The sequence below is a fragment of the Rhea americana genome, unplaced genomic scaffold (assembly GCF_003343005.1).
Source record: "Rhea americana isolate MKP2758 unplaced genomic scaffold, rheAme1 scaffold_1, whole genome shotgun sequence".
Taxonomy (NCBI): Eukaryota; Metazoa; Chordata; class Aves; order Rheiformes; family Rheidae; genus Rhea; species Rhea americana.
In genome coordinates, this window is record NW_028185038.1 from 18,614,527 (window position 1) to 18,642,300 (window position 27,774).

Sequence of the window (27,774 nt, forward strand, 5' to 3'; positions counted from 1 at the left end):
GGTGGCCAAGACAAAAAAAAAAAAAAAGGAGGTAGTTCTTTGCAGAAGTTTCACAAGGATACTTTGGGTGTAAGAAGTTTGAGTTCAAGGGGAGATTAGAAAAGAAAAGAAATCCATTGATCGCTGCTATGAATAAAGAAACCACATCCCTGAATTACAAATAGTTCAAGCCTGCAAGGTTACTCAGGGACTATATGCATGTTCTGCTCTTGTGTCCTTCCTAAGGTGCCTATTACGGTCTCCCATCAGAGATGGGTGCTTTTATGTTATGCTTGCAATACTACAGAGTTACATCCAACAGACCAGCCATTTCCTTATTTCAGATGTTAGTTTTGAAATCAGGAGCATACTCTATTAGAGCAACATAGCTTTGAGGAGACACTGGAGAAGGCATCCACCACCAAACCAAAATAGCTACCCAGCCTCTACATCTAACAAGCAAACACATCTTTATTTTCCCTTCCCAAATAAAGCCAGTGATCCATAGCCTCTTTTGGGGGAAGAAGCCAACTGGGTGTGCATGATGATCTCTGTAAATCCTCAGTTGCAAAGGATGGGCCCATCAGGATATACAGTTTTCTGCTTGTGTTTCTGCGCACTTAAAAGCAAACCCTATCTTTTACAGTTTGGAAGGCAAAGATGTGATGATGTCTCTGCCTTTGCAGGGGAAACCCGGCTTGCCAGGCCCTGTAGGGCTGGATGGTGTTCCTGGACTGCCCGGACCAAGGGGAGAAAAGGTCATTACATGTATCAGATACCTGTAGAATCCATCAGCTCAAGGGAAGAGCTGAAAATAGCTGATAGGAAGTAATAGTGGGATAGACTGAGTGTAGATAAAGTGGAGGCATGTAGGGATTTTTTCCCCAGTCCCCTGTGCTACTATCTCATGCAGGTCTTTTCTCCCAAACACAGCCCAAGCCCTACATGCTGCCTGTCCTCTGGATGGGGCTGTCTCACTGATTCCCCTACTTTATTTCAAATGGTGGCTGAAAACACACACAGGCCCTTTCTTAGGCCCTTTCTTTACTGCTCCCTCCTCCAAATTATTTGCACCTTGCCTGAAGATGGCTAAGCATATGTCTTAGCAAAATGGCCACAGAGTACATTTCTCCCCTCCAGCTTTGTCAGACAGTTAAGAGCAGAGCTGTAACACAGGTCGTAGGGTGCTTTACACTTTTTGTGCCTTCCTCCTGGCATGGGGTCTGCTTTTCTGAGTGCAATGCTGTGCTTACCTTGCAGGGGATGGCAGGAACGGGCATTCCTGGCACTGCTGGCTTGAAGGGAGAAGAAGGAGAACAGGTAGGATGGCAATTTTTCATCAAGTTTTGCAGCAAGAGTCCCCCAAGGGGGCTCAATGTCTCTGCAGTCTCCTCCAATACCCCTTCTCTAGGCTTTCCTTGGAGGGCATGTGGTTGAAAATGGGAAGAGACACAGGAGAGAAGACTTTGTGTCTTAAAGTCTGAGCTTTTGCCCTTCTCTCTGTTTTGTAGGGAGTAATGGGTCCTCCAGGAGTACAGGGACCAAAGGTGAGTACTGAAATATATTCAGTCATGCTGAACTTGAGTCTCTGTGCCTAATACTCAGGTGCCAAGGAAAGCATCTAGCTCCAACCATCATCATAGGTTCCAGGAACGTTGCCTCCTTGCTCAAAAGCAGAGAAAGGAAATAATTTTACATGTCAGCAGTCACTGACCAGTAGAACTCATTGCTGCAGGATGTTGCAGAGATCTGGAATGGTAGCAAGATGCAGTATTTTAATAAATCAATAAATGACATTTTTGTGGCTGGTAAAGATCTGCAAAGCCGCAACAGTTCATAGCAGATGTGTTTTAGGAGGAAAATGGAACCTCATGCACCACAGCTCGGTCCCAGCTCTGACACTATTAGGGATGAGGAGGGAAAAAGATGTGGAGTAGATTATCTCACATCTGCTGCCTTTCAGGCACCATCTGGGCCCAGATTCATTTCTACTTAATTAAATACCTGCATCAGGTGTGTCAGTGTGCCAGGAGAAACTTTTGACTTTCTCAGTGGAGAAAGTCAAGCTTTGTGAGAGGTGATTCAGCCCATCCTAAGGTTTGAGTTGTCTTCTGGAAGTGCCCATCTTCTGCGGAGTTTTTAGATTGTGGTTTTTTGATGTTGTTTGGGGTTTTTTTGTATGTAGAGGGGGCTTAACTTGACTTTGAGCCTGGAGTCAGTGGAGAGGAATGATTTTGGGATCTGGTGCTGTCAGAGGCGAGAGACTGGACTAAAGTAGCTCCACTCCAGATCTGGCACCCCTGCTGTGAACCCAGGGGAGATGAAGTGTGGCAAGGGCTGGTCAAGAAGTGATTCAGGGCAGGCACAGAAGGTTTTCTTCCAGACTGTTAATATCTTCCAGCTCTCACTATTCACAGAGAAGTGGGAATTAAACACCAAGGCTTTCCATGTAGCAAAATACTTGGAAAACTCATGGTGTGGGGGAAATAAGCTGATCTTGGCATGTACACGGACAATTGCCGCAGGCAAAAGGAGACGTTCCACCTCAGCCTTGCACTAGTAGAAATGTCTCGAAACACAGTTCAGAGTAGATATTTGCCTCTTTCTGAAGCACTTGGCTTCAGCTAGTATTATAGGCTTGGCACCAAAGCAAGATGGCTCGTTCTGCAGTCCAGCACCCCAAATTTTCAAGAAGTCTGAATTTCCCCTAATGCCCTCTGCCCAGTCCACAATGTATGTTGGCCCCCAGGAGCTGGGAGCCAAGTGAAGGCAGTACCAGGCATTGATTCAGAGGGTACATGAGCCATCTCAACACAGTCCTGGGTTTGGTTTTGAGCGGAGCAACAGTTTAGCACTAGCTTGCATGGCTCTCTGCATGCTCCTTTTCCAGATGCACCAGGATATACTCTCTGAATTACTACTGAAGGCCAAAAGTATCCGTCTGAGTCCCTGATTTATTTCAGTTCTGCTAATCTTAAAAAGTATCCATACTGCCCCAAAAGAGACATACTTCCAGGAGAGGTGGCAAATGACAGAAAAAGGAATATCCAGGAAAACATTTCCTTCAGCTGGAAACAAAATGCTTTGCTTCCCTTTGCAGTGGTGCTGTTTTATTTCATGAAAGGGAAGAGGATTTGAAATCCGTAAGGTCTTTGCCTATGAATAAGCCATTGGCCCAGTGGCGATTCTTCAAAATTTGGGCATGGTGGCGGTCCCAACGACCGTCACTGACCTGGCTCTGACCCGCTTGGGGAACAGGTCATCCAAACCCTACCGGACGTGACACGGCATGCCCCTACTTGGAGCAGGATCGGCTTTGCTTGCCTGCCCCGTCGGCTAGTCGAGCGAGTGATGGCTGGGGGAGACCTATCCAGTGGTTCCCCCCCCCCGAGCCAGTGTCTGTGCTCTCCCGGGTGTTGTAGCAGGGCATGGGGCCCTCTGAGGTCCCCTGGCCTCGCGTGAGACAGCAGGGACCAAGTGGTAGTGCAGCCTACCGCCTGACCTAGCTCAGTAGATCAGGCATGCCGCCTACCCTTTAGCTTCAAAGGCAGAGCAAAATTCTTCACATGGACAGTGAGTCTGCTCTTTTTCTGGAATTGCTGATACCCCGTCTACGCCTGCTTGTCTGTGCGCTGGAGGGACCCTCCTGGGATGAGGCACGTCTGCGGGGCTTAAGATCGGGCAGCCCAAATACCATCGGCTGCACCACGGCCCGGTTCCAAACTCCATCCGAGCACAGACGTTACTCTCGTTACCAAACGACGCTTCACCGGATTTGACTCGGACGGACGGGCCGTCCATAAAATTCAGCCCGGAAAAGGTTCCCTGTATCACACAGGGTTCGTTTGCTGCTAATGTCTTGCTTCTTGTAAGAGCAAAGGCCTCCCTGAGATGTCCAGTCCTGGTTCAGTGCTAATAAATGTGGGTTTGTGATATTTCATGGACTCTCCTTGAGAAAGACCGAAGCCTGGCAGGCTGCTCACTGTCGAGGTTGCTGCTGGTGTTGGTAAGGAGCACTTTCTGAGATGACTTCACAGGATGCATGAGCCGATCACAGCTGCTCTTTCTCATATAGGGTGAGCCAGGACCACCCACAGAAGGAGGACCAATTGGCCCAAGGGTATAGCTCTAACTGAATCAAATCAAAAAGATTTTTTAAAAAAAATGTGAATACAAAGGCACATGCACACAGAGTAATTGGGTTCTGACCTGTATCTCTCCTTACTCCTCTTGGTCATGTTCAACCTCTGAGCTTAGCCAGGACCCAACCCTCACCCCCCAATTATTTATGCTGTAAACTCTTAAGCCTTTTCCAAAAGACTATCCCAGCTGGACATCTCAAGCTTCCTCAAAGGGAACAGTCTAACCAAGCTCAGGACAGTCCATATGTGTACATAAATGTACATATATGTACATACGCACACACACATACACATGTGTGTGTGTATATGTAAAAATATATACATATATATAAATAAAATTATGTATATTATATTTAAATAATTACAAAATAATTACAGAATACACAACTACATATATTGTAAGATACATGTGTTTTCATGTTGCATATTATTATGAAATAGATAATACATTTATACAAAAATTCTAACATACTATAGATACTATATAGATATAATATATATTAATATATATATGCATACAGATGCATGCACTATGCATGAAATATATTTTATATACTATATATAACACATGTATAACACTATCTGTTTATTTTTTTGCTTTCCCCCCTTCCTCATCCTCTCCCATGAAGGGACCCGTGTTCTGCAGAGTGTGGGGCATGCACGCCTTCAGGTCCAAATGTCTTTGCCAGCGGAGCCTTTGTCTTAACTAAAGCATCTTCTGTTTTCCAGGGTAACAAAGGGCAAGTTGGTGTTAAAGGGGAAAAGGTGAGAACGGCCAGCACAGGAGCGCAGAGCAGGAGAGAAGGCGGACCTGGGTCTGCTCTTCAGGCATGGGGCAGAGCAGTTAAGGTATCTGGCTGGAGAACGAGAGGGAGGGAGTTTGGCTCCCCCCATCCTGAGCTCATGCTGAAGGCTTCCCTAGTCTGAGCAGGTGTAGATGGGTCATGTTACAGAGTCCCTGGCAGCTGCAGGCCACAAAATCACAGTGTTCAAGAACTCACTTTTGCTAAAGGAGCTTCTGTGCACGGGGCTAGATCTTTGATGGACAGTAAATCCCCTGAGCAGTCTACAACTCGCAAACGTGACAGGACAAACCTTGAATACTATTTGATAGGAAAGGAGCAAGGATCCTAAGCATGGAGTGCGGACATAAGCCAGGCACTCCCAGCAACTGGTTTGGATACTCTGCCTACCTCAGCATTGATGGTAGAAGGTCCAGGGTCTGGCAATGTTGGATCAGTCCTTGTTATCTTGAATTTATATGCTCTAATAGTACCGTAGGCCCTATAAGCATGCTGGGTACATGTGCTTGCAGCTCCCAGCTCTGAGTAGAATCCAGATGCTAGACTAGATGAAGCATTGACCTGGTCTGGTAGCTTCCAGGCATCTCATGGCTATCTCCACATCTTCTCTTGCTTGCAAGGAGAGCGAGGAGAGGAGAGCTGAAGGGACCTCAAAGTTTTACTGCAAGTTATTTTGCAAGTGGTCTTCAGAGTTCCCCTGCAAGTGGTGGAAGGAGCTGTCGAGTCCTCACTTTGGGTAGGAGAACAGCAGAGCATGTTGCCACATATTGCTTGGCTGCAGCCAGAAGGCACGAGAAAACTTGTAGGCTTAGCCCTGGGGTCCACCACTGCCAGAGGGACTAGACTTCACCCTTACCTATGTGCTTTTGCATCCTCTCAGGCCCATCTTTAATGGCTTAGCCTGGGATGAGGGCTTGCCACTTTGCGCTTAGTCTCCCAGCAAATGAGGCCAGGCTTGAGAGACGTGCTAGAGATCTCTATCTAGATGTGAGGATTTCTGTCTCTCACTCAAGAGCACTCACAGCAGGCTCACGGGGCTGTCTCATAGTCAGCAAAATATTGGGCTGCAGAGCTTCCTTTCTCCCTGCCTCTAGCTGGGAGCCCGTCATTACAGTAGGGACACAGCACAAGACGAAAAGTGCTAGATCTGTTTTCAGTCTGCTAGAAATTCTCCTTTACTCTCTTACAGGGACTCCCAGGACCTCCAGGGCAGAAGGGAGACCAAGTAAGTCAAACAGTAAAGGAACAATGTGTGCCACCAGCATGGGTGCAGGTGTCCTGACAGGGCAGAATCAGACCCGCTGTGTGACCACTGGGTTTCGCTACCTCTGCACTTCCCCCGGCTTGTGCCGCGTGTGCAGTTCCTGCAAGTACAACTGAGTATATGTTTGTAGGGGGGTTTGGAGAGAAGAAGCCAGCAGGGAGTCACAGGAGCTTTCCTCCTTCACCACGTAACAGCAAGCAGTTAGCTTGCAGGTCCCATGAATCAGACTGGAAAGGGAGAGACTGCAAGTTTTATTCTCCCTGCTGCTTTCAAGTGATTGCAATCAAATAAGACAAAGGAAATACTTTTAGCCCAACTGCTCAGCCCCTCCTGTCTGTTTTGCTCTTGTGCTTCTGTGTTGAGTATTCAGCTGATTTAAGGAATGGATGGGGAAGAGCAAAGAACTGACATTTTTCATTACCCCAAAATTGTTCATTTTATTTCCTCTTGTCTTGCAGGGAAACCCAGGATTTCCAGGTGCTCCAGCTATGGGGGTAATTACGAACGGATTGCAACCCTTCTATCACCCTCCCTGTACACAGAGTAGGGGACAGCAAAGCACACTTAGCTTGTGCTATAACCATACAGCATTACAGTCAGCAGTGCTAGCAGGCCGAGGACCAAGAGAGGTGTGTCCTACTGAACTGCAGGCATGTGTCCTGTTGAACTAAAAGACCTTTACCCTGACCTTCCAACCAATTATGTCTTCTGCTGTCTTGCTCCACTTCTTTTATTCCCAGCCCTGCACCAGTTTCTCACTGGATACTCGAAGGAGCTTCACTGCTGTGCAGGAAACATGAGGCTAAAGCCTTCCCCTTGCTGAAGCTCTATGGTCCTCTCTGCTAGAGGCCTATTCCTATGCTTGGGCTCCTCATTCACTATGGGATTGCTGTGGTCCCTGCTGAAGAGTCACTGCTGATGAGCCTTGTTTGCTTCATTCTCATGTGTAAACAGGGTTCCTTCAGCCCCCTCTTCTTGGTCGTCCAAATGTCAGGACAACTTTAAGGAGGAACCTCAGAGCTGGCCACCTCTGTATGCACCACATCTGCTGCAATGGCAGTGGGAGTAGTTGGAGGCTGTATTATGTGCTGAGACCCACCAGCACTAAAGATCAATGTGTCCTGGGGGGGTACTTGAATGAGCAGGGGCATCCCAGGATTCTTTCCTAGGAACAGTGGCAGATTTGTATTGGAAACATGGTAAGAAGCTCTGTAGTTCCTGAATCCAGCTCAGGGCTGCTCTGCAGAGTGCTAGTGCACTCATGAAGACTTGCTAAGTCCTTGGTATGTGATAGCTAAGGCCACAGCAGCCATCTGCCAGCTACCGCTTGCATACAAGTGATATTCCAGTCCCATTCCTGGAGCAAATACCTGTTGAAGTTGGTGGGATTCTTTTATAGACTTCACTGGGTTTATAGTTTGTCTTGTAGCCATTTCTCATGGTTTATGATCCAGGACAGGTGATGGTTTTCCTATTCCACAACAAGGTTGAGATTATCTTGCTTTAGAACAAGGTAATATGAATCTTCCTTTGGAAGGGAGATCGTTTTTCCAAATAAGAGAGCACTTCTGTGATTTCTTTTTATCCTCAGGTTTTGGGACCTCCAGGCAAGAAAGGCATCAGGGTAAGTCCATCAGTTAGCACAGTTTGAATCTTAGATGATGTCTTTGAAGAAGTCAGGGCTGGACAGTGTTTTGCCACCTGAGTCATATAACCTTAATGGTGGATTGAAGAGAAAAGAGATTAGAAAAGTAGCAATAATCCTGCCCTGATGATATTTCTTTTGTTTCTATTAAGAGAAAAATTGCGCACACACACAGTTTCCTACCCATCCCCATTCTCAAATGTTAAACTAAACAAAAGATAGATGCATATTTTGTTCCTGTCATTCTCTTTCTAATTCCAGTCAATGGAGAAATTTGGTGGTTCCAGATTCTAGTTTTAGAAGCTAGAGATCACCGAAACACAGATCCGACCCACTCTTAGAAGCAGCTTTCAAGCCAAGTGAGGAACTGACTTAGAGTCAAACAATATCTGAGGTTGGAAAGGGGCTTCTGGAGTTGAACTCTCTGCTCAAAACTGGGCCAACTTCAAAGCTGGATCAGGCTGCTCAGGGCTTTGTGCAGCTGCCTTCTGAGCATCTCCATGGATGGAGATTTCCCCGCCTCCCTGGGGCCCTGTCACAATGTCTGGCTCACTTTACTAGAGGAAATTGAGTTTTCTTAGATCAGGGATATATCTGAGAGATAGCTGTTCCCAGGCTACATTGTTCTTATTGAACATTTTTATAGCATGATAGATACAGTTCATTTTTGAAGAGGCCTTGTGGTGCTACCTGGCCTGGAATATTTTAATTTTTTATTCTTGATAACTCGTTGCTAGACTGCAGAGGAATAAAAGATTTCCCTTGTCCTTATAAAGAAATACTTACTGCAAGAGTAATTCCTCTTAGCTTTTTTGGCTTTTGCTCTTTTAACTATTCATTTTTGACATATTTTTAACTATCCATTTTGACTATTCAGGAATACCCCATACCTCCCCATCCCTTAGAAACAATGACTTACATCCTTTCCTCTGAGCTCAGATGTTTGCAGTTCATTTACTCTTGTAATTTTCTATGGTCACTCCTAACCAGACAAGGGTCCACTCACGACTTACACCTTCCCCCATGCAACTTGTCAGCACAGCCCATGTCTCCAAGCATTCTGTACTAGGGAAGAGTGGGAATGGGTTTGGGTGAGCAGAGACTCCTGCGAGAGCCACCTCCCTTTGCCTTTCTGATTCTCCAGACTGCTTAATATTGGTTATCAGAAACTAGTCCCTTCTTCTAGGCTGGCTGCATTTAGGTAGTGGCCTGGGACCTGAATTTTATCACACTTTCACTGCTGTAAATACACACACAGCACTTTACAGTAGACTGTACGAGCTCCCTAGGCAGAAAGGATGTAACTACTGTGATGGATTTTATATGGCTGAAGTCCAGGTACTACAGAGAAAAGCTCCAGAACAAATTTCAGGATGGATGGATGGGGAGATTTCTCAAGGGAACAATTTTCAGAATGTTTTGAAAATGCAAAATACAAATCTAGAGAGCTATATGAACAAGGCTTGGCCTTTTTGCATGATATTATTAGCTTTGGGGATGTCTTTATTCACAGGGAGAGATTGGACCAACTGGGGCCCAGGGACCACAAGGAGACAAAGGAATACAAGGAGACAAAGGAGAGAAGGTAACGCTCTTGCCTTTCTCAGCACATCCTGTATGGGTAGAAGGTTATTTTTGTTCCTGACCACCAAGGAAGCTCTGAGGTAAACTGAATTCATTCCTAAGTTATGTTATCAAGGAGCAGCAATGTGCTGTAACCCAAATGGAGACCTGTGGTCACATGGAGAAGAGGAAGAAAGGCTTCTTGAAGGGATGTCAGTGAGAGGTGCTGAGGTACTAATGCTCATCTTACCCAGCTGCCTGTGGTTAACAAAAATATTTAGGATCTGCTCCATACTTTTCTGCTAGCTTCAGACGTGTAGATTTATGTCTTGAGCTCTGAAGCTACTCTGGGAAGGCACTATATCCCCCATGCATCTTGCTCAGCAGAAAACACAGTACTGGCAACAAGCTTGCATCAATTATACGATGGCAGGGTGGAGATCACTTGCAAGGTGGTAACCAAGAGCATGACATATGACAGGCTCCCAGAGTGAGTTAACAAGTGGAGTGGAGTCACTCACAGCAGCTTATGCAAGGCAATGGAAGAATTGCTTCCAAGATCTGCAAGTGCACTTGTAGACTGAGAGCAAGAAACAACCAGAAGAGCCTCGTAGAGCTGCAGTTGTGCAGTCACACAATCTCTCCATCTCACAGGGCTGGCAGATGATGTTCTGCCAGGTCCCACTAATGGGAAAATATGAATCCCTTGGTTCCTCCCTGTGATCTGTCCTCTCACTCTGTGATCATCGAATGAGGCAAATATAGCCATTTGCTAGATTTGCCAGATAATGCCAGAGTGAAAGTTGGCTCCCCACAAGAAGACTCTTCCATGGATTGTGGCCCAAAAGAGCAAAGATCCTTCCGGTTAGCCGCTGGTCCTTCTCCTATTCTTCAGTGCCAAACCCAGAGTTACCTCTTAAATGCTCTTGAAGGCTGCTGACAAAATTTGGTGTGAAAAACGCTCTCAGATGAAGATATGGCCAGGTTGGTGCTAGACAGCAGCTTTCTTGGGTGCTGCTCTCGGGAGGGAACTGGAAGCCAAGTGGAAGCAAATATCCCCAGAACTCCCAGCCCAGTGGCTGCCACTTTTGCTGTTGATGCGGGTGTTGAGCTGAGCAGATTGTTGTAGCAATTGTAAGAAGAGGGCTGCCAGGAGGGAAAGGGGCTGACAAGGCATCTCTGAGAGGCGGTAAGGGTGATGTGGTTAGAAGGGAAGAGGGCTGTGAGGAAATGGGGTTTGTGGAGGCCATAAGAACAAGCTGGCAGATGGGAGCATCATGGGGTTTAGCTCTAGCTTTCTCTCTGTCATACTTAGGGGTGCAGAGAGGAAAAGATCCCCAGGTGTTACACTGAGACATGCGTTGTCATTGATTTTTCCAGGGATGTCCGGGTTTTGGCATTCCTGGGCAGCCTGGGCTGAAAGGAGACCCAGGTGACAGGGTGAGTGTGGCAACATGCTGGATATGGAAAGGGATGGCAAAAGAGGCAAATCAGGAGGCTCAGAGGCAAAATCTGTCTAAGTACTAAGAAGGGACTACTCTGTAAAGGGGTTACTCTCTGTAATGCAGAGAGAGGATCCCTTGTGAGTCTAGAAGAAAGCACAAAGCTCAACTCATAATTCTGTGAAAAGCAGAGCCAAGAAAGCTCCATTTCCAATGGTTTTGTGGCTTGAAGATGAACTGGACCTTTATCTTCTTGAATTTTACTTCTAAGAAGGTGCAAATTTCTGGTCACTTTCACGTGAGTTCACTCGTGTCTGGTAAGAGTTGGGCTAATGTACAAAGCTTCTGCACAAATACTAATAGCGTCTTTCACTTTAATCCAGAATACTCTTGCCCAACAGAACATCTTTGAGATTCCCACTTCTCTGTCAGATTTAGTCTTTAAACTATTAGTGTTTTCAAAAATGGAGAAGCCAAGGAGGAGACAGATGCATCTAGATTGTATACGCCCTTCTCTTAGGACACCGTATGTTTTCCTCTTCTATGCATCATACAACAGTGTTTTGATTTCTAATATATGCAGCCAAAAAGCAGCTTTGCAGTAGTGAATCTGATGTTTACACCCTTTGGAGAGGACAGAGAATTATTTTACCTGTGTTGTTCTTGCCATGTGACTAATGGTCTGTATTTCTGCAGGGAAACGTAGGTTTGTCTGGCAAATCTGGTCCAAAGGTGAGTATATGCGGTGATTGCAGTGTGTGAAGCAAAGTCACAATGAATGCTGTGCCAACGAGAGTTTTGCAGAGTAAAGAGCATTATCTTTGCCATGAAACCAGTGTTAAAATATGGGGGAGGTTCAAAAGCTGGAAAGGCCTGAAGAAATCCTGCTTTGCTGGAGTCTCTATGTGATGCGCAGCATCCTGCACACAGTTAGACCAAAGGTTAAAGCTGCCTTTTCGCACTGTACTTTTGTTTAACTCTGAGGAGTCTGTAGAGAATATTTAGGCTTGAATTTTTAGGCTAGTGCACAGAAGCCTAGAGAGTGCCTGTTCACACCTGAGTCATCTTGGAGGTATGGAAAATAAAGCAATATGAAAAAAGATACCTTAGAAAATTCTGCAAAATCTGGCCTCTAGGATTCCTTCCAGCAGATCTTTCTAAAGTGGTCAGAAGAGAGCTATAGAAAACATCCTGAATGTGGTGTTCATTCAAAGACTCTGCCTCACAGAATACATTTCTCAAGCAATGCTTCTCCCCAGACTTGGCTGAAGGGGCACATGGATTTGGGAAATGTTCCAGCATTAGTATGTGGCCTAGTGAACTGTATATTTAGTCTGGATCTGCTTCATTGGCAAGGAGGGATTAGATGTGAAAAGAGATAAATGGGAATGCATCCAAGCAGGAGGTGTTAATGCAGTCACAAAATGGAGAAAGCAGTACGAGTTATTTTGGATTGGGGGACAGCATGGTGTGGTGGCTGAGGGATGAGGAAGGTCTCTTGTTCAAACCCCAAGTAAAGAAGATGTGCAGGTACTCATCTGTGAGAGCTCAGCTGATTTAACCTGGGAACAGGACCTGAACCATGGAGTGGGAACTGAACTTGTGTCAACATTGACCTCTCGAGATTCAACCTATGCACAGGGTCTCCACTAAGAGGCCATCTCACTTGAGCTGCAAAGCTTCCTGGAGGCAGAGATCCTCACAACAGTCTGTCCTGCAGTGCCACTAAGGCTCTTCATGTGGTTGGGACAGACTATGTTTGAATGGAGCTAAATGCTTTCCAACCTAGTCCACCGAGCAGATAGCCTAAGCACAACTCTGCCTCACACAGAGTAGATGTTCTGAGCCCAAGGTACAGTGAGGACTGTGGAAGCAATGACATGGCCATGTGGCCTGGTATGCCATCTGAATCTGTCCCTTCACTAAGGACATACTGTAGTCTAAAGTATGGGGGCTATGAAATACAGAAGAAGAAAGTAAATATTATCTTGGTCTTTTTAGGGAGAAAGAGGTCTGAAGGGAGAGAAGGGCGAACGAGGATTACCTGGGCAACCAGGCGAGACTGGACTAAGAGGTAAAGATGTAAGTAGAAACTAAGAATCCAGTAAAATGGCCATGCTGAACCACAGCAGCACCGTGTACCCAGTTAACGACCCCAGGTTATGTCCTTGCAATAGCGAATTGAAACAAGTATCAAAGTGGGACTGGTCAAAAAGATGCACCTTACGCAGGCCCAGCTGGGAAAGGATCAGGTTGCAGAATGGCAATGTTGAGCAACGCAGGTCCTGACAAACTAACCCTAATTAGGCATGCTGGCTTGTTTGTTAAAGGATCTACCTTCCCATTTGCTCTTTCTGTTCTTTTCTAGCAAATGAGAAGGTAGATCCATCGATGACTTTAATTAGGACATGCTTTAGGCTGTGTTTTGGTGCAGAGTCTCTTAACCCTTGGCTAGGGTGGAACAAATGCATTGCGCCGTGGCGTTTGTGTGGCACTGGCTGGATACAGAACTTCTACTCACTGTTCAGTATTATGTCTTTCTGTCATTGGGTTGTATCTGTCCGACATGCAGGGAACTAACACACTGGTGCTTTTACACCAGCCTTGAAGGGCTTGCTCTTTTATTATTATTATTATTATTATTATTATTGTTATGGTCTAATGGTACCCTATTAGCCCTTCACAAGGATTTCATAACTGGCTTCTTAACTGTAGTTGGTGAAGATTTTTCATCAGTTCAAAGGGATGAATTGTTGCTACTGAACATCCAGGAGTTTATCCATTACTGAACCTACCATTGGATTTTCCTGAACATCAAGTGGAAAGGGATCACTTAGAGAAAGCTTGAAAAAAAGACTAAACTCTAAACTTCTGCCTAACACCACTGACTGGAGTCAGGAGTAGTTGAGGCTGGCACTCATGAGAATCACACCAAGAGCTTTTAACTTGGGTGGGAAATTAGGATGACAAAACTGGCCATAGGTGGAAATGTAATTTATCACTTTTGCATTGTGTTCTAGGGAGAACCGGGGCAGAAAGGCACCTCTGGGACCAAGGTAATCAAACGGAGAGTCCATGCTTTCCAGAGTCATGTAGGTAGCAAACACACCATCCTCACTCGCAGCTGGAGCTGCTGTTGCTGTTACAACAGCGGAGGAGAAGGGCTGAACTGAATTAGACTGATGGTCTATCTAGGCCAATGCCTCACCTCCAACAGTGACCAACTGCCCTGGAAGCCCTGGGAACGATATAAGAGCAAGACAACACGGTGTTCTGTTTTGGAATAGTCTTTCTTCATTTAAAGATGTGTCATTCAGCGATATCCTGTGTGAGAGGTGATGTCTTTTGAGCTTGATAGCTCTTGGTAGATTTTTCTTCCGCAAAATTGTTTAGTCAGCCTACAAAAACTTTTCACACCTTCAAAATCCTGAGCAAGGCATTGCACAGGTTAGAGAAGTAGTGTGTGGATTTGTTTTGAAGCTAACCCCAGCTCATTTTATTCCCCGTAGCCTTGTTCTTGAATTAGAAAAGACTATGAAGAACCATCTTCATCTTGCCCATGGCTTTTCTTTTCTTAATTTTGCCTTTGTTTTTGCCTTCCAAAGTAAAAGATTGAAAAAGAAAGGCCAAGAAAGAACCAAGCCCTGCTCTTCTTGGGAGACTGTCCTTAAAGCTCTCCAGAAGGGCAGCAGATGTGGAAGACAGATTGCCACAAATTACACTGGGGTTTGGTGGAAATAGCGTAACCCCATTTCCCTTGTAAATATGAATACCCTGTTGTCACCTTATACATTCTGCCCCATTTACTTCAGCTCTGGAGCTGCTCTAAAACAGCACCTCTAATTTAAAACATCTCAGGTGATTGTAAGCCTCCCTTTGTACTGACCTCCCAAGCGTTAAGCTTTGCCAAAGAGGAGACGGTGCCAGCTTCAGAGCAACTGGAATAGTAGGTGAACTCGGTTCTTTTCCTTTAAATTGACTGCTTCAGATGTAAGTGCAGTAGAATTAATATCATCAACGAGTGTTCAACCTGACTGAAGTAGGCTTTTAAAAGCTTCTACTCCTCTCTTTTAGGGAGAAGCTGGCATCCCTGGAGAGCCAGGAAAGAGGGGAATCAGGGTAATAATTCTTCTCCATAGGCATTATTGTCTCACCATTCAGGCACTACAATTTCTGTGCCGTCATTTTGGAGAGGATTTAAAAGGGGAGGAGTGACTTGCATGATGATTTTGGTATCAGTCCAGGCCATGAGAGCAAGCATCTGCAATGCAATGCCACCTTTCCCCACAGAGATTTCCTGGCCTTGGACTCAGGAGACTCAGGAAGCTTGACAGGCCTGGAGATTGCTTTTGTCTGAAGATGCCCCTTCCACCTGAGGTGTGAACCAGACCACCCAGGCTAGTGGCAGAGCATCAGGGGTAGACTGCACTGCCAATACCTATCCACTCGCTGTTTTGTGCAAAGTAAACGACTTCCTTCTCCAGGGCTTTCAGCCCAGCAGGAGTTCCACACTTAGAAATTTCCATGTGCAAATATTTCTTTCTTTGATGAAAAATCAGGAATGGGTTAGAGATTTTCCTGCCTTTTTTTTTTCTTTTTTTTTTTTTTTTTGTAGGGACCGCTAGGACTCCCAGGACGACCTGGAGAGCAGGGGATAAAAGGAGATACAGGACAACCTGGAAAGGATGTAAGGCAGTCACTAAAGGAACAGTGAAGAGAGGGAGAATGTGGGATAGTGCAATGTTAGTCAAAGAAAGGATCATAGTTCTTGTCCTTTACGATTCGCAAGGCACAGAAAGCTCCTTCCCTCTCTGTTAGGTAGGAGGTATCTCTGAAAGACTCTGTAGAAGTATTCCTCCCTTCCCGTTTGATTACCAAAGCACAAGTTAAATGGCAGGACTGTGCTTTGGGGGGTTCTGAGTGTGCAAAACTTCCCCACCTCCACACTACTGAAACAGAAATGCTTGTGTTTGGTCAGCCTGGTGAAGAAGAAAGTGAAATGATGCACTTATACTATGTCTGTCTGATCTCCCCCAATAGCCTTGGAAAACATTGGCTAACATCAGCAACATTTATCAGAGCAATAGAGGTCCCAAAGACATGGTGTTTCTACAGACCTCGTGAAACTGAGCAGCTGAGTAGGAGAGAGTGACTCCCTAATGAGTCCACTCCCTGAGAAAGAGGCTAATAATCTCACCCTTATTAAATATCAAGGAACTCACCCACAGGAGAGATTTTGAAATGCAGATCTCATTAGTTCAGCTGCTTGAAGAAGGGCTTGTTAGTCCATAGGTTGCTGAGCTGGCAAGAAGAGGGGAGACTGCTGAGACCCACTCCCCTGCCAAGACTTGTTCTCATCTTGCCTCTCTTTCCATCTCCTAGGGAATCACTGGAGAGAAGGGAGACAAGGGTGAATCTGTAGGTTTGCACACTCCCATTTATAACCTTGCATGAGAATGAGTCTGTTTTGGGGATGAAAATGCTGAATTTCACCATTCACGTTTTTATGGGGGCATTGTATCTTCATAGGGTAAGCCTGGGCTGCCTGGGACTCCTGGAAGCATTGTGAGTAAGGTGTTCACTTTTGTTGACTGACATATTTTGGGAGGAAGGGGTACATTTAGATCTATCATGAGTCCTGGGTACTACTGAGGAGGTATTGCCAGAACTTACTGTTTGCAACAGCGTGCACTGTGGCATGGGCTCCCCTCCTAGCCTTATCAAAGGTGCACAGAAATGCAGCCTGTACCTCTACGGATATATACGTGTGTGGTCAAATCAATCTCATCCCAAATGACTTGTTACTGGTGATGCAAGAAATCTGTGACACAGAAGGGAGTGAAGCATAAATATGAACCTATCTGATACCTTTAACCCACTGACTATTGTCTAGTCAAGTCATCCAGGCTCCTTCTACAGCTATGGCAGATGGATGGATGTCTCCTAGGAAAGGAGCTTAAACAGGTGGAATGACTCATGCTCAGGACTTTCCTGTGCCTTTGCACTGAGTTTTCCTTTGGACTAGAGGCCTAACATCAATATGAGTAAGATTAAGAGAGAAACCAATGATCATAGACAGTAGAGCCGTAAGAAATCTTGAAAGGTCATCTAGGAGATGAGGAAGGTGTTTCAGTACATTAATGTGCAGACAGGCACTTTGACATACAACCTGCCATGTGCTCTTTGAACCCCACACCATTTTGTTGTCCCAGTTCCATTTTCTGTTGTTGTTTGTTATCTACTGGTGCCCCTGTTCACTCATCTCTCATGTATTTTCCACTTCTGACACTGGCATATTTGGGAGTGTTATGTGGGAACACCGAACACCCTCTGTGCCCTTCAAAGCTGAGATCTTCAGGATATGCCAAGATCATTCTCTGCTGATACGTAACCATCTCACACCATCACCTGGCCAGGTCTCCTTTGGATTCGGATAGCTTATTCTCTCTCATGCAGTTAACCCACTGACTGCTAAAACATTCTGCTAACACCTTAATGCCCATTGTAGAGAGGGACACAAGCAATGTTCTCAGCAGCTGGGAGACGTTGTCTGTATGACCCCAGCTCCTTCTGAGAGGGTGGGTCAAATTTTGCAGAATTCATTGGAAATGTATATCCAGACATCAACACCGCAGCCAGCTTGCCTCTCTGAGTGGTGAGAGCAAAATGCCACACTGTTTCTTTGTCGTTTTGGGTCCAAAGTAGTTCAAATTGCTGGCTAATCTGAACGAAACCAGCTGAATCTGTGCCCATGGGTAAAGGCTAAAAGTGGGATAAAAGGCACACATAGGTGGGAGCTTATATCAAAGACATTGCCCTCCACTTTGTGAGCTACTTTTCGTCTGTTTTTGCAGGTGTCCTCTCTGGAGAACACTATCATCCTGAAAGGTGACAAGGTAAGATTTCCTCCTTGCTGGAGAAACTTTGTGTAGAAGCTGAATATGTGCTTATTTTGTGTTTGCTGTAATTTTTGTAGCACAAAGAATTAAAACTATCATGAGACGCTTTGAACAAGCTTTATGTCACTGCCCAAGCTTCATTACTTTTATAAGCCTAAGTCTGCAAATACAGCCCAAAACTTTCAAGTTTCTTAAGCAAAATTTAGCCATTACCACCTCCAACAGCAAGGACCTTCTAAATGCAAGGCATTGCTGTTAATGATGCTGGGGCAAAGTGAACTTCAGTTCTCCTTCCAAAGCTTTGTTTTTTTGCAGGGCAAACCATAGTGAACATTTCAGCTCAGAAATCAGTGAGATCCATTCAGAAATGTCAATTCGCTGTGAGCCTGAGTGCTTTGCTGAAAGGGGATAAGATGATTTGGATGCTGGAATAACTCCAGTGAGTTTTTCCAGAGCAGCAGGCCTATTGCTGTTACAGTAGTTCCTTTATTATAGCAGTAGCTCTGCTTGTGGGTAGGTCTGAAGGAGCTTTTGACTAGCACCAGCACTCAGATGGATCACAGTAGGATGGATTCAGCATAGATGGAAACGCCAGCGATAGAAAACAGCAGAGAAGGATTTAGTCCATCCTTTTTCAGCGCTGTGAAAAAGATGACTGAACATATTGGTCAACCCCTGGTGGCTGCATGCCAGTCTACCTAAATCCTGTCTGGGAGCCACAGAAGTAATGATCAGTCTCAGAGCAGCTCCTCGTCCCCTCCTATTCCCCCTTACCACACTTTGCTTGGCAAGGTAAACAGCAAAGAAACTCATCCCTGGCTGTATGTGAACCACAGTGCCACATCCAGCACAGGGTCTGACCCAGTCTGGGAAGAGAAGCGGAGTCATGGAGCAAACTGGGTAATCATTTTGCTAAAGAGAATAACCCAATGAAATGAAGAATGTATTTAATTAGCCCCCCCCCCACCTCAACACACACAGCAGGGGACAGGGGAGGAAATGAGCCAGCCAAGGAGGAGGCAGACCAGGCGCAGCATCAATTTCTGCCTAAATTTGGCTGTACCAGGAGGAAAGGCTGATGCATACTCTATATATCTAGATGAGTGCTCTGCAGGCAGAGCTGAGCTTGGTTTTCTGATTTCCCCCCAGGACTCGTGAGGGGATGCCCAACTTGGGTCACAGGCAAAGCAAATGATGGACCATGAGACAACAAGAACTGCAGGCAGTATCACTGGGAGTCCGTTCTCTCCCCATGTCCCACGCAAATCATTTAGTCCTCAAATTTACTGGCTTGATGGTGTTGTTTTATCAGCATGTCATGCCAGGGAAATTGAGGCAAAGTCTGGTTTATGAAGAGAGGTGACACCAATTATTATCCCAGAGGAGGTAGCTGGAGGAAGAAAAAAAACAGAAAAGCTCTCAGACGTGAGTCCTTCTTTAGGTCCAAAGTAGAAGCAGCAAATTTCAAGTGAAGAGCAAAGTTGCTCCAAGTTTAACTTAATTACATGAATCAACGAGATAGTTAAGAGAAAAGGTTGCTGATCCCTGTGGACAGAGAATGAAAGTTAACTTGGGGCCAGTGTATGGAAAACACTATAATGCATCATGAAACCAGCATCTCCCCTGAGGATTTTAGAGGGGAAGAACTGGAACTAATATGTTTCTGCTGACTTACAGGGAGATCCTGGGAAGGATGGCTTGAAAGGTGAAAGAGGTCCTCCAGGCCCAAAGGTATGTGCCCGAATGCGTGGAGGCATCTTTGTGTTGGTGTCACTGTGTTGAGCTGGCCAGAAGGAAGAGCACCCATCTTAAATCTCTCATATCCCACAAAGGTAGGATTTTCAAAGCAAAGCTGCTGATCTGAGCTTGTAAATTTGAGCTCACCGTGATGCTAGTCCTATATCTCAATTTAAGTAGATGCATAAAATTTAGGCAGGAAGATGGTGATCAGGAGCCAGAGAGAATAAGTTCCTAAAACTCTGGGGGTGTATCCTTCCTTTGCGCCCATCCTGCAAGGTACACAGCACATCAGAGAGGGACGGAGGGAGAAAATGCTTCTCATACCACACCTGTCTAGGCATCTTTAGAGCTGGAACCAACTGTTTCACTTATCAGAGAAGAAAATGCTACAGAAAGCTGCAGCAGCAGGTGCAGATTGATCTCTTGACCTGAACAGGATCCAGTCTTGTTCATCCACCTCCCAAATGGTCCAGTGCTGAGATCTGTATTGCTCTGAGCACTGAGTTTCTCCAACGGTGCTATAAGACCAATGTCCACCTTTCTAAAAGGAAAAGGCTGTAGGAAAATAAGCAAAGAACAAACACCAAGGAGCCAAATATCTTCTTCATCATGAAGGAGAGTTTATGTGGATTTACCAGGAGCAGGGTGGAGATGGGAATAGTTATGTGTACCCATGCCCCATTCACAGCATGGGGGTATGGAGCCCTGATCTCCCACCCCAAGGACCTTGTTCCTGAAGAGCCCCAACCCCAATGAAATGACAAGTCTGGCTACTGTGCACTGCAGCACCCTCTGCAAAGGCTAGGACTCATATAGAGGTGGTGCAAACAAGCTGTACCTCAGGTGTACCCAGGCTAGGCAGCACATCCTTGTAACATGGCTCATTCACCCTGGAGCATCTCACACTCTCCTGCCTGGAGCATGCATTGGCAGCCGTCGCCATCAGTGCCTTTCTGATGCCCTTCATTCCACCGGAATCTGTGCGCAGAAACCCAGATTTCAGTGAAATGAAGCCCATCAGAGAGGGAATTCAGCCTCTTGCCTCATTGGATGTTCCTCACCTTGCTGCTGGACTTCCTGGCTGCTAATTCAGCTTCCCGGCAGCAGTGACTGTAGCTCTTGTGGCATTTCATACACCATGGCTGTCCTCAATCACTCACCTGGGGAGCTGTGCTGTGCTGTACAAGGACAGACAGACAGCCCATCCACAGGACATGCAGTTAGGAGCCCTTTGACACTGGAGATATATGAACTGGACTGCATGTGGCAAAGAGGGCCACTGGGACCACGGCCACCTCCTGAAAGAAGCACCAGCAATGAGAACACCCTGGCTGTCCTCAGTCTTGCTGCCACCTCTGCATGGCTTCTGTGGTGATGACAGCATGGTGGCAGTTGAGGGTTACCCAGGACCCTTTCCACATATGAGGAAAACTGAGGCATGGCACTGGGTGCTAGTTTTCAGTCATACTAGAAAACACAGGGCACCCTTGAAACTTTGGCCAACTGTGAAAACTTTGGTTTTTACACTTTGTGCATGGCTGAAGAGCAGAGATGGGTGAAGTCAAAATGAGAACCCAGGCATCCTGATAATCAGGGCTTTTCCAGTGCTTCAGCGAGGTGACTGACATGTTCCCAGTCACTCCGTGGCAGTGAGGCTTGCCTCCAGAGCTGTTGCTGATGCGACCTGGTAGATCACCCTGTGGTTGCGTTTATACAACCTAAATCATAAGCCAGGAGCTGGATGAATTTTTTTCAACAGGTTTTGCGCAAGTAAATCAGGAGTCTGGTCTCTATCTCTGCTTTCACTGCAGAATTACATAGCTCAAGCTGGCAACCTAGCAGCACTTCCTAACTCAGGAGAAAATCACATCCCCGCAACCAGGTGAGGGTGCAAACTCTGGCCCAAATGCCGCGTTGACAAAGCTCATGGCTGCTGCTCTGGTCCAGCCCTGCCATATGAAATGCAACCAGTGGCTGTGGCCAGTGGAGGACTGAAGAAGCCCACTCCACAGGGTGGGATTAACTCCCTCCCTTTGGCCAGTAGAGGTTTGTCCGGGGTCACAGAGCAAGGTGGAAGCAAAGTAAGGGCTGGACAGATGAACCTTGACTGCCAGTCCTATACATCACCCCTCCTCAGAGCTCCTCTTCTTACTGTTCATCAGGCTAATGACATAATTAACAAGTTGTTCTTGTTTGTTTGAAGGGAGATCCTGGTCCACCAGGCAAAGGAGTGGAAATGAAGGTAAATAAAATGAAAGGTTTAGAGCACATTAATGTTGGAGCCACCTCCCTTTCAGTCCAGGGGTAGGGATGGTGGAAGGAACGCATCAATGGCATAGGGGAGGCCTCTGGAGCTGAGCCTGTGCGTGCCCTCAGGCCGGGTCATCAGCCACATTTGTATGTTATTGCTCTTGTTTTGGACACCCTGGAAACCCACCTCAGACATGTTCTCTTTTCGAAGCAGGCTGGGCAGACAGGAGCCTGTCACCTCTCTGCTCCCTGCTCCACCTTCCTGCCCATTTCTAGGCACTGCCCAAGGCCTTGGTGTCTTCTGTGTCTCTTTCGATGTCCTGGAAGGACTCAGGTTCCACAGGGCCAGCTTCCCAAGGTGGAGGAGAGAGGAGGAGAAGTACTGCCACGCTCCCTACTTAGAGAAATGCTATTTGGTGCTTACCTAGTTATGAATGGGAGCTGGTACTCCAGTTACCTAGCAAAGAGGTCAACATTTAAGTCTGAACTAGTCAACCTGGGCCCCTTTAAAAACAAAGGGGGATAAATTATCCTCTGGAAGTGCCCTGTACTTGCACTGACGTGGGAACCATGGCTGACCAACACAGATTTAAATGTGAAATGGATCCCTCCCTAGGCCTCTGGTTAACACTGATAAAATCTCGATGAGATGGCTGCTCTGGAAACAGCTAATCTGAGTGCTCACATGCAGACCAGCACAGGGTTGAGTGCCTGATCCATTTCCAAGGCAACAGCAGCATTTCCAAGGACTGCCAGGGCAGTGGAATCAGGCTGTGACTCGGAAGTGGACATTTCTCTGCTCTGAAGGCATATGCTTGAGTTCATCTTATTCTTTATTCTTCATGCAGGATCTGGAGAGGCTTTTCGAAGCAAATGGTATCAAGGTAGGTAATTCTTTGACCTTCCTTTTGATAAGGTAACTATAATTAAGCTTTTCCATCTATTCCTTCTGGCCTTCTGGAGAAGATGTTTACTCCTCCAGTCCAACACTAACACTCACGAGAGGGCAGCATTATTACATTTCTTCTACAGCTTATCATAAATATTTAAATCCTTCTTGGACAGCTTTGCTGCTCGTACTTTATGGAGTTGACAGTGGCTTTGAAGCTCATGTGAAACTAAGACTTAGCAATTAGGATCCAGAGCTTGGTGCTATCAGCTGAGCTGGTTCATACAGACCATATGTCAGCGCTGTGTCCACACAGCTACTAGGAAGAGACCCACATGGCATCTGGGTGCTCTGGCTGCATTATTTGGCCTAGACTTTTGCCTCTGGGGGCCTCATGTGTGAAGATGTGCTTTCCATATGATGTCTACCTCAAACTTTGCATGTCCCACGCTGTTAGACATCCATCTAACACCATGGCAACCCTAAATAGCTCTGAGCAAAGTTATCATGAAATGGGCTGGCTGTGTTACACATATGAGCAGTGTTCAGCATGAAGGCCAGTTTGGGTTGTAACACAAGTAGTAGTGAACAAGCATTATGCGATACAGTGATGCTGGGCTGGTGAGCCTTTCACTCTACTCCTAAGGTTGCCACCAGGCTCAGGGAATGTGATGAGTCTCAGGTTTTAGTATTTACCATGCAGGCACTTACAGAGGCTCGTTGCCCTCAGCTCGTTTCTGTAAGCATTGGAGACCCGGCCAAGGGAGGCTGGGGACTGACTGATCTGACCAAATGTAGGGTTTTCTATGCAGAGTGGGGAAAGTCACAGCATAAACACTGTTGATCAGCTCTCTATTCATTATAAAAATGAATAACACCTGGACACCTAAACTGTAGATGCCTGTATTCAAACCAGCGATTGACTGTCAAGGTGTCTCAATTAACCAGGTGATCTGTGAGACAGCAGCAAGTTGCACTGGACACATGTTGGCCTTCATCTCAGAGTGGCTGCGTTCACACTTATTTATCTCATGAGTGGGAGGGTGGCTGTGGGTTGTTGTTTGAATGGTCTCCCTTGGTTGCAGCTGGCGCTGCTGAAGGACCTCACCAATGCGCTCCTGCAGAACGGGCTGGAAGGGCTGGTCCAGCAGCTGGGAAGCTCCGGGAAAAGCAAGACATCCAAGAGGAAGCAGAAGCCTAAGCAAGCCCCTGACCAGAGCGTGAGTATGTGTCTTCCTCACAGGGCAGGCAGACCTGAAGGGGAAGGAGAGAGGAGGAGGAGACAGCGAAGTAAATGAATCATTGAAGACTACAGGATTAACTGTGCCAAAAGCAGGTTACATTGACTTGCAGCCACTGTAATAACCAGTTTTGAGCTGGAGGATGCTAACGGCTCACACCAAGATGTTTGATCTATAGGCTGAGCTAATGGGATTGCAAGGCACTCTTTCTTTAGAGTGAGTTTAGAGAAATGAAAGAATCAAGCGACCACTGTTTTTGACTGATGTAGCTAGAAGCTATCACCCAAAGCTATCAGCCTCCTTGTGACTCCTGAGCAGGAGCCCCTAGACCCAGCTGGTTGTTGCTGGAGTGCTGTGTGTGCTAGGGGAGCAAAGTGACTGAATGCAAAGGATGTGACCATAAGTGTAGCCTCAAATGTGAGAGATATTGAAGTGATGCAGGACTAGCAGTGAAATAAGACTGGAAGTGGTGAGCACTTGCTGGCTATTTCATCCTTCTAGATTCAGGAACACAGGATTTGGGATATGTCAGTTTATCCCTACTGGAAAGAAACACCAGTACCTTGGACCTGCTGGTCCACAGCTTTTACTCCTTGCCAAATGCTAATTGTCCTGCAGAATGCCTCCATGATTTTTAGTGGCAGTGATATAACTGGGACAGCATCAATACACCTGAAATCTGAGACATCTGAAACATGATCTTAGATTCTCTTGAGAATGGTCTGAAAGCAAAGCCTGAGATGGGAAAACTGCGTGTATCCTGAAGTCTTTAACATTTGTAGGCAGACATCTGGTGAACTGACCCTTCTCTTAAGGTGTATGGCCCTAGTGAGATAGAGTTGCCTTTGGGGAGAGGGGAAGGCCACTAAATGGGGCAGAGCATGCTGGATATCCAGGGGCAGCAGGGAGAAATAAACTACCTGAAAGGATCCAACTTGTCACATGTGTGACTCCTGGGAGTCTCGTTCTTCATGAAGAAGCACAAAGTCTAGCTGTGGAGGTTCAGTTTGGGGTGCAGGTATCTGGAGGACAACTCACCAAGGTAAAAACAAACAGCAGAGCTAATGAAATCCAGTTCGTGTGGCTCTGTGCTCCTGTCCATTTTGTATACTGCAGCAATAATGTTAGAAGATTGCACTTCTGATGCCTGTGGGCTCCCAGGCCACGCTCCAGCGAGGCCTCCTGCTAATACCCGTCTTCCCTTCTTCTCCACCCAGTGTCAGCTCCTCCTCATCTTCTATTTTACTGATTGAGCAAAAATCAGCACAGGCTGTAGCTGTTTCCAAGCCATACTTGTGCTGGTTATATGCTAGACCACTGCTGAACTCGCTCTGCAACTTCTCACTTAAAGGCGGCTGTCTAGGTGTGTCTCTCCCGCACAGGCAGGGGTGGATCCAATCCTGTCAGATTGGATTAAGATTACCCAAGAGAGTGACTGGCAGACAGTGTGACCTCACTGACCTCATTTGCTCGAGTAATCAGGCTAATTATTAGAGATAATTAGACACAACCATCCTTTGCAATTGCAAGTAAGAGATAGTTTGTAATTATGGGAATTATTAATTCATTAGTGGTGTTAAGGCTTAATCTCTATGCTGTAGCCAAGTTCTTATGTGGTACAACACACCTCTGGAAATAAAGTCAGAGGGCTGTATCCAGGTCATGTCTCATAGCTGCTGTAGTAGTCATGGATCTTAAGTTACCCATACAAATAGCCCTGATAGTCCTGAAGGGATAGTCCAGGGAAGAGTGCATGTGAGGCGAGGCTTTTCTCATTCTGTCTTTGTGGCAGCCAAGAAGTGACTCACCGTCCATAAACCCTTCCTAGTCATTGGTAGGAAATGAGCACAAGAGCTATGTGGGTGTTTGGAGCCAGGTGCTGAAGACGTTTTTTTAATCATCTGTGATTGCTTCAGTGATGGCCCAGTTGCTCAGGCACTTACACAGGGTTAGGCAGACTCATCCCTGCCCTGCTCCAGGTTCCTACTGTTGTTTCAGATGAAATGTAGCTTTTCTCGATTGCTGCTACCTGGATGATAGCATTTTAGGGGCCTAGAGGGTGGAGAGGGACACGAGAGCTGCATAAACATCAGTAGATGTGTTTTTACCAGAGGGCTCGAGGGACCCCAAGTGGACATGTGCAAGCAACCTCTGGAACCAGCAACGGTAGGGTTTGGGGTATAAAGACACAAAAGCTGGCTCTGTCGGGCTTATTAGGGACAGCATCAGGAAAACTTGGCCTTACTGTGTGCTAAATATACAGACATTCTCCAAGAGACACAGCTTTGCAGATATCAGCGCAGCATTACAACAGTAACAGTTTTGTTCATCCTTGTGGGTCAGGGTGCTTCATAGCTGTAGTCACTGTCTCTATCACCTTGACCATGAGGTTGCAGTGAGCTTAGATGGCTTGACCAATTCACCAAGAGCAGACTGGGGAGAGGCTAACTCCTGCCTCTGAGGTCCTTAAGTCCTTGACTACAGTTGGTTTGAAAGCAGCAAGTGGAGAGGCAACTTCTAACATGCCAAAGCTCAAGAGTAGTGTGCCAGTTGTAGACTTCAGTTTCAGCTGCGCTTCTTCATTCTTCTTCCTCCATCCCACTGGTTTGCTAGGCTGGGACAGAACAGAAGAAAACCACAGCTGATGGTGCACCCATGGCTGATGGTGCCATCAGTCTCAATTCGAGTGACCACATGGTGCCAGTTGTCACCATGAACCTGAGGAGTCCTGCTTGGAGAGATCTGAGGGAGAGCCCAGGTCCTCTGAATCGAGCCCAGCTGCAAAGCAGCCAAGACAGGCTTTCCTCAGAGCAGCAAGAGATTGCTCAGACTGTAACCCCTGAGTTCCAGGAGGCACTGGGGCATCTAAAAGGACAGCCAGCAATGAGAGAGGTGGAGGTGAGTGAACAGACAGGGTGAGAAATGCCATCACACTGTACATCTTGTCCATGATTTACTTTCACAAGTAACCCTGGGGTTAAACATTTGAGGGATGGGGCCCAACCCCAGTAAGAAAGGAGCACTGGAGCAAGGAGCACTCTTTGGGGTGCATATGAGAACAAGCAAAACTTTGGCCCCTTACTCTAGCCTTCATGACAAAATACTAAACTCACTTTTGTTTTCATCACAGCACTATTGCTCTTCTCTGATTCCTTAAATCTGGCATGAAGGACTGGGGAGACACTGTTGCACTACTGTGACTTCAGCCAGGCACCTGGAGATGGGATTACTAGAGAAAGGAGCTAAAGCTGTTGAGACTCACCCAACAAATGAAAGGTTGGGTGTTTCGTAGTGTGCAACCAAAAATAAATGCATTTGGAAATGATTAAATGGAAGGAGCCCCAGAGGAAGATTTAATTCCATTAATTCAAGACAGAAAGAGTAATTTCACCCTTGTCTCCCAAGGTGGTTTCTGACTTATTGAGGTGCTGATCTCCAGCACTGCTCAGCAATTGCAAATACACTCTGCTAACCTGGAACAGCCTGTCTAGACTGAGCTTCAGCTGGAGAACTAGAAGCAAAGGGTGTCAGAGTCCACAAGCAGTCCTCTGACCCTTTCGAGTCCCTTGCATTCTGCCCCAGCCCATCCTTGTCAGCACTTCCCAAGTGATGTGCAAGAAAGATCTTAGTAACTTGGCTCTCCAGTCTTGTACCGATCAACTCTGAACATGCTGTTGAATAAACAGCAGAGCTGATAAAGCAGTATGTCGGGGATGAACAGAAAAACAGTAACTAACTTCCGTCTGCACAGAGTCCATTTGCTTGTGGCTTTGAACCAGGGTACCAGCCCCTGGGAAACCCTTCTGAGAAAGTGAGGGGGTCCTTCTTAGAGAAAATGTCTGAGGAGAGAAGGAAAGAGAGAGACTCAAGTGGAATAAACACTTCTGTCAGCAATGTATGTAACTGCCTGTTCAGTG

General features: G+C 46.3%; 1 protein-coding gene across 5 annotated transcripts in view; it reads left to right on the forward strand.

The window, feature by feature from the left end:
* LOC146601893 (uncharacterized) overlaps window positions 1–27,774 on the forward strand; it is a 131,729-nt gene that overhangs the window by 51,983 nt on the left and 51,972 nt on the right. For 2 of the 5 annotated variants that reach the window (XM_085299787.1, XM_085299796.1), the window contains exons 35-56: window positions 666–737; window positions 1,240–1,299; window positions 1,491–1,526; window positions 4,851–4,886; window positions 6,114–6,149; window positions 6,647–6,682; window positions 7,780–7,812; window positions 9,347–9,418; window positions 10,777–10,836; window positions 11,535–11,570; window positions 12,840–12,920; window positions 13,859–13,894; window positions 14,913–14,957; window positions 15,454–15,525; window positions 16,221–16,256; window positions 16,368–16,403; window positions 17,693–17,734; window positions 19,415–19,468; window positions 21,681–21,719; window positions 22,576–22,611; window positions 23,702–23,836; window positions 27,609–27,752. In XM_085299787.1, coding sequence (XP_085155913.1) covers window positions 666–737; window positions 1,240–1,299; window positions 1,491–1,526; window positions 4,851–4,886; window positions 6,114–6,149; window positions 6,647–6,682; window positions 7,780–7,812; window positions 9,347–9,418; window positions 10,777–10,836; window positions 11,535–11,570; window positions 12,840–12,920; window positions 13,859–13,894; window positions 14,913–14,957; window positions 15,454–15,525; window positions 16,221–16,256; window positions 16,368–16,403; window positions 17,693–17,734; window positions 19,415–19,468; window positions 21,681–21,719; window positions 22,576–22,611; window positions 23,702–23,836; window positions 27,609–27,752 — 1,233 coding nt within the window. The remainder of the gene's footprint in view (window positions 1–665; window positions 738–1,239; window positions 1,300–1,490; window positions 1,527–4,850; window positions 4,887–6,113; window positions 6,150–6,646; window positions 6,683–7,779; window positions 7,813–9,346; window positions 9,419–10,776; window positions 10,837–11,534; window positions 11,571–12,839; window positions 12,921–13,858; window positions 13,895–14,912; window positions 14,958–15,453; window positions 15,526–16,220; window positions 16,257–16,367; window positions 16,404–17,692; window positions 17,735–19,414; window positions 19,469–21,680; window positions 21,720–22,575; window positions 22,612–23,701; window positions 23,837–27,608; window positions 27,753–27,774) is intronic. The other 3 variants (XM_085299803.1, XM_085299813.1, XM_085299823.1) reach the window with 3 other exon arrangements.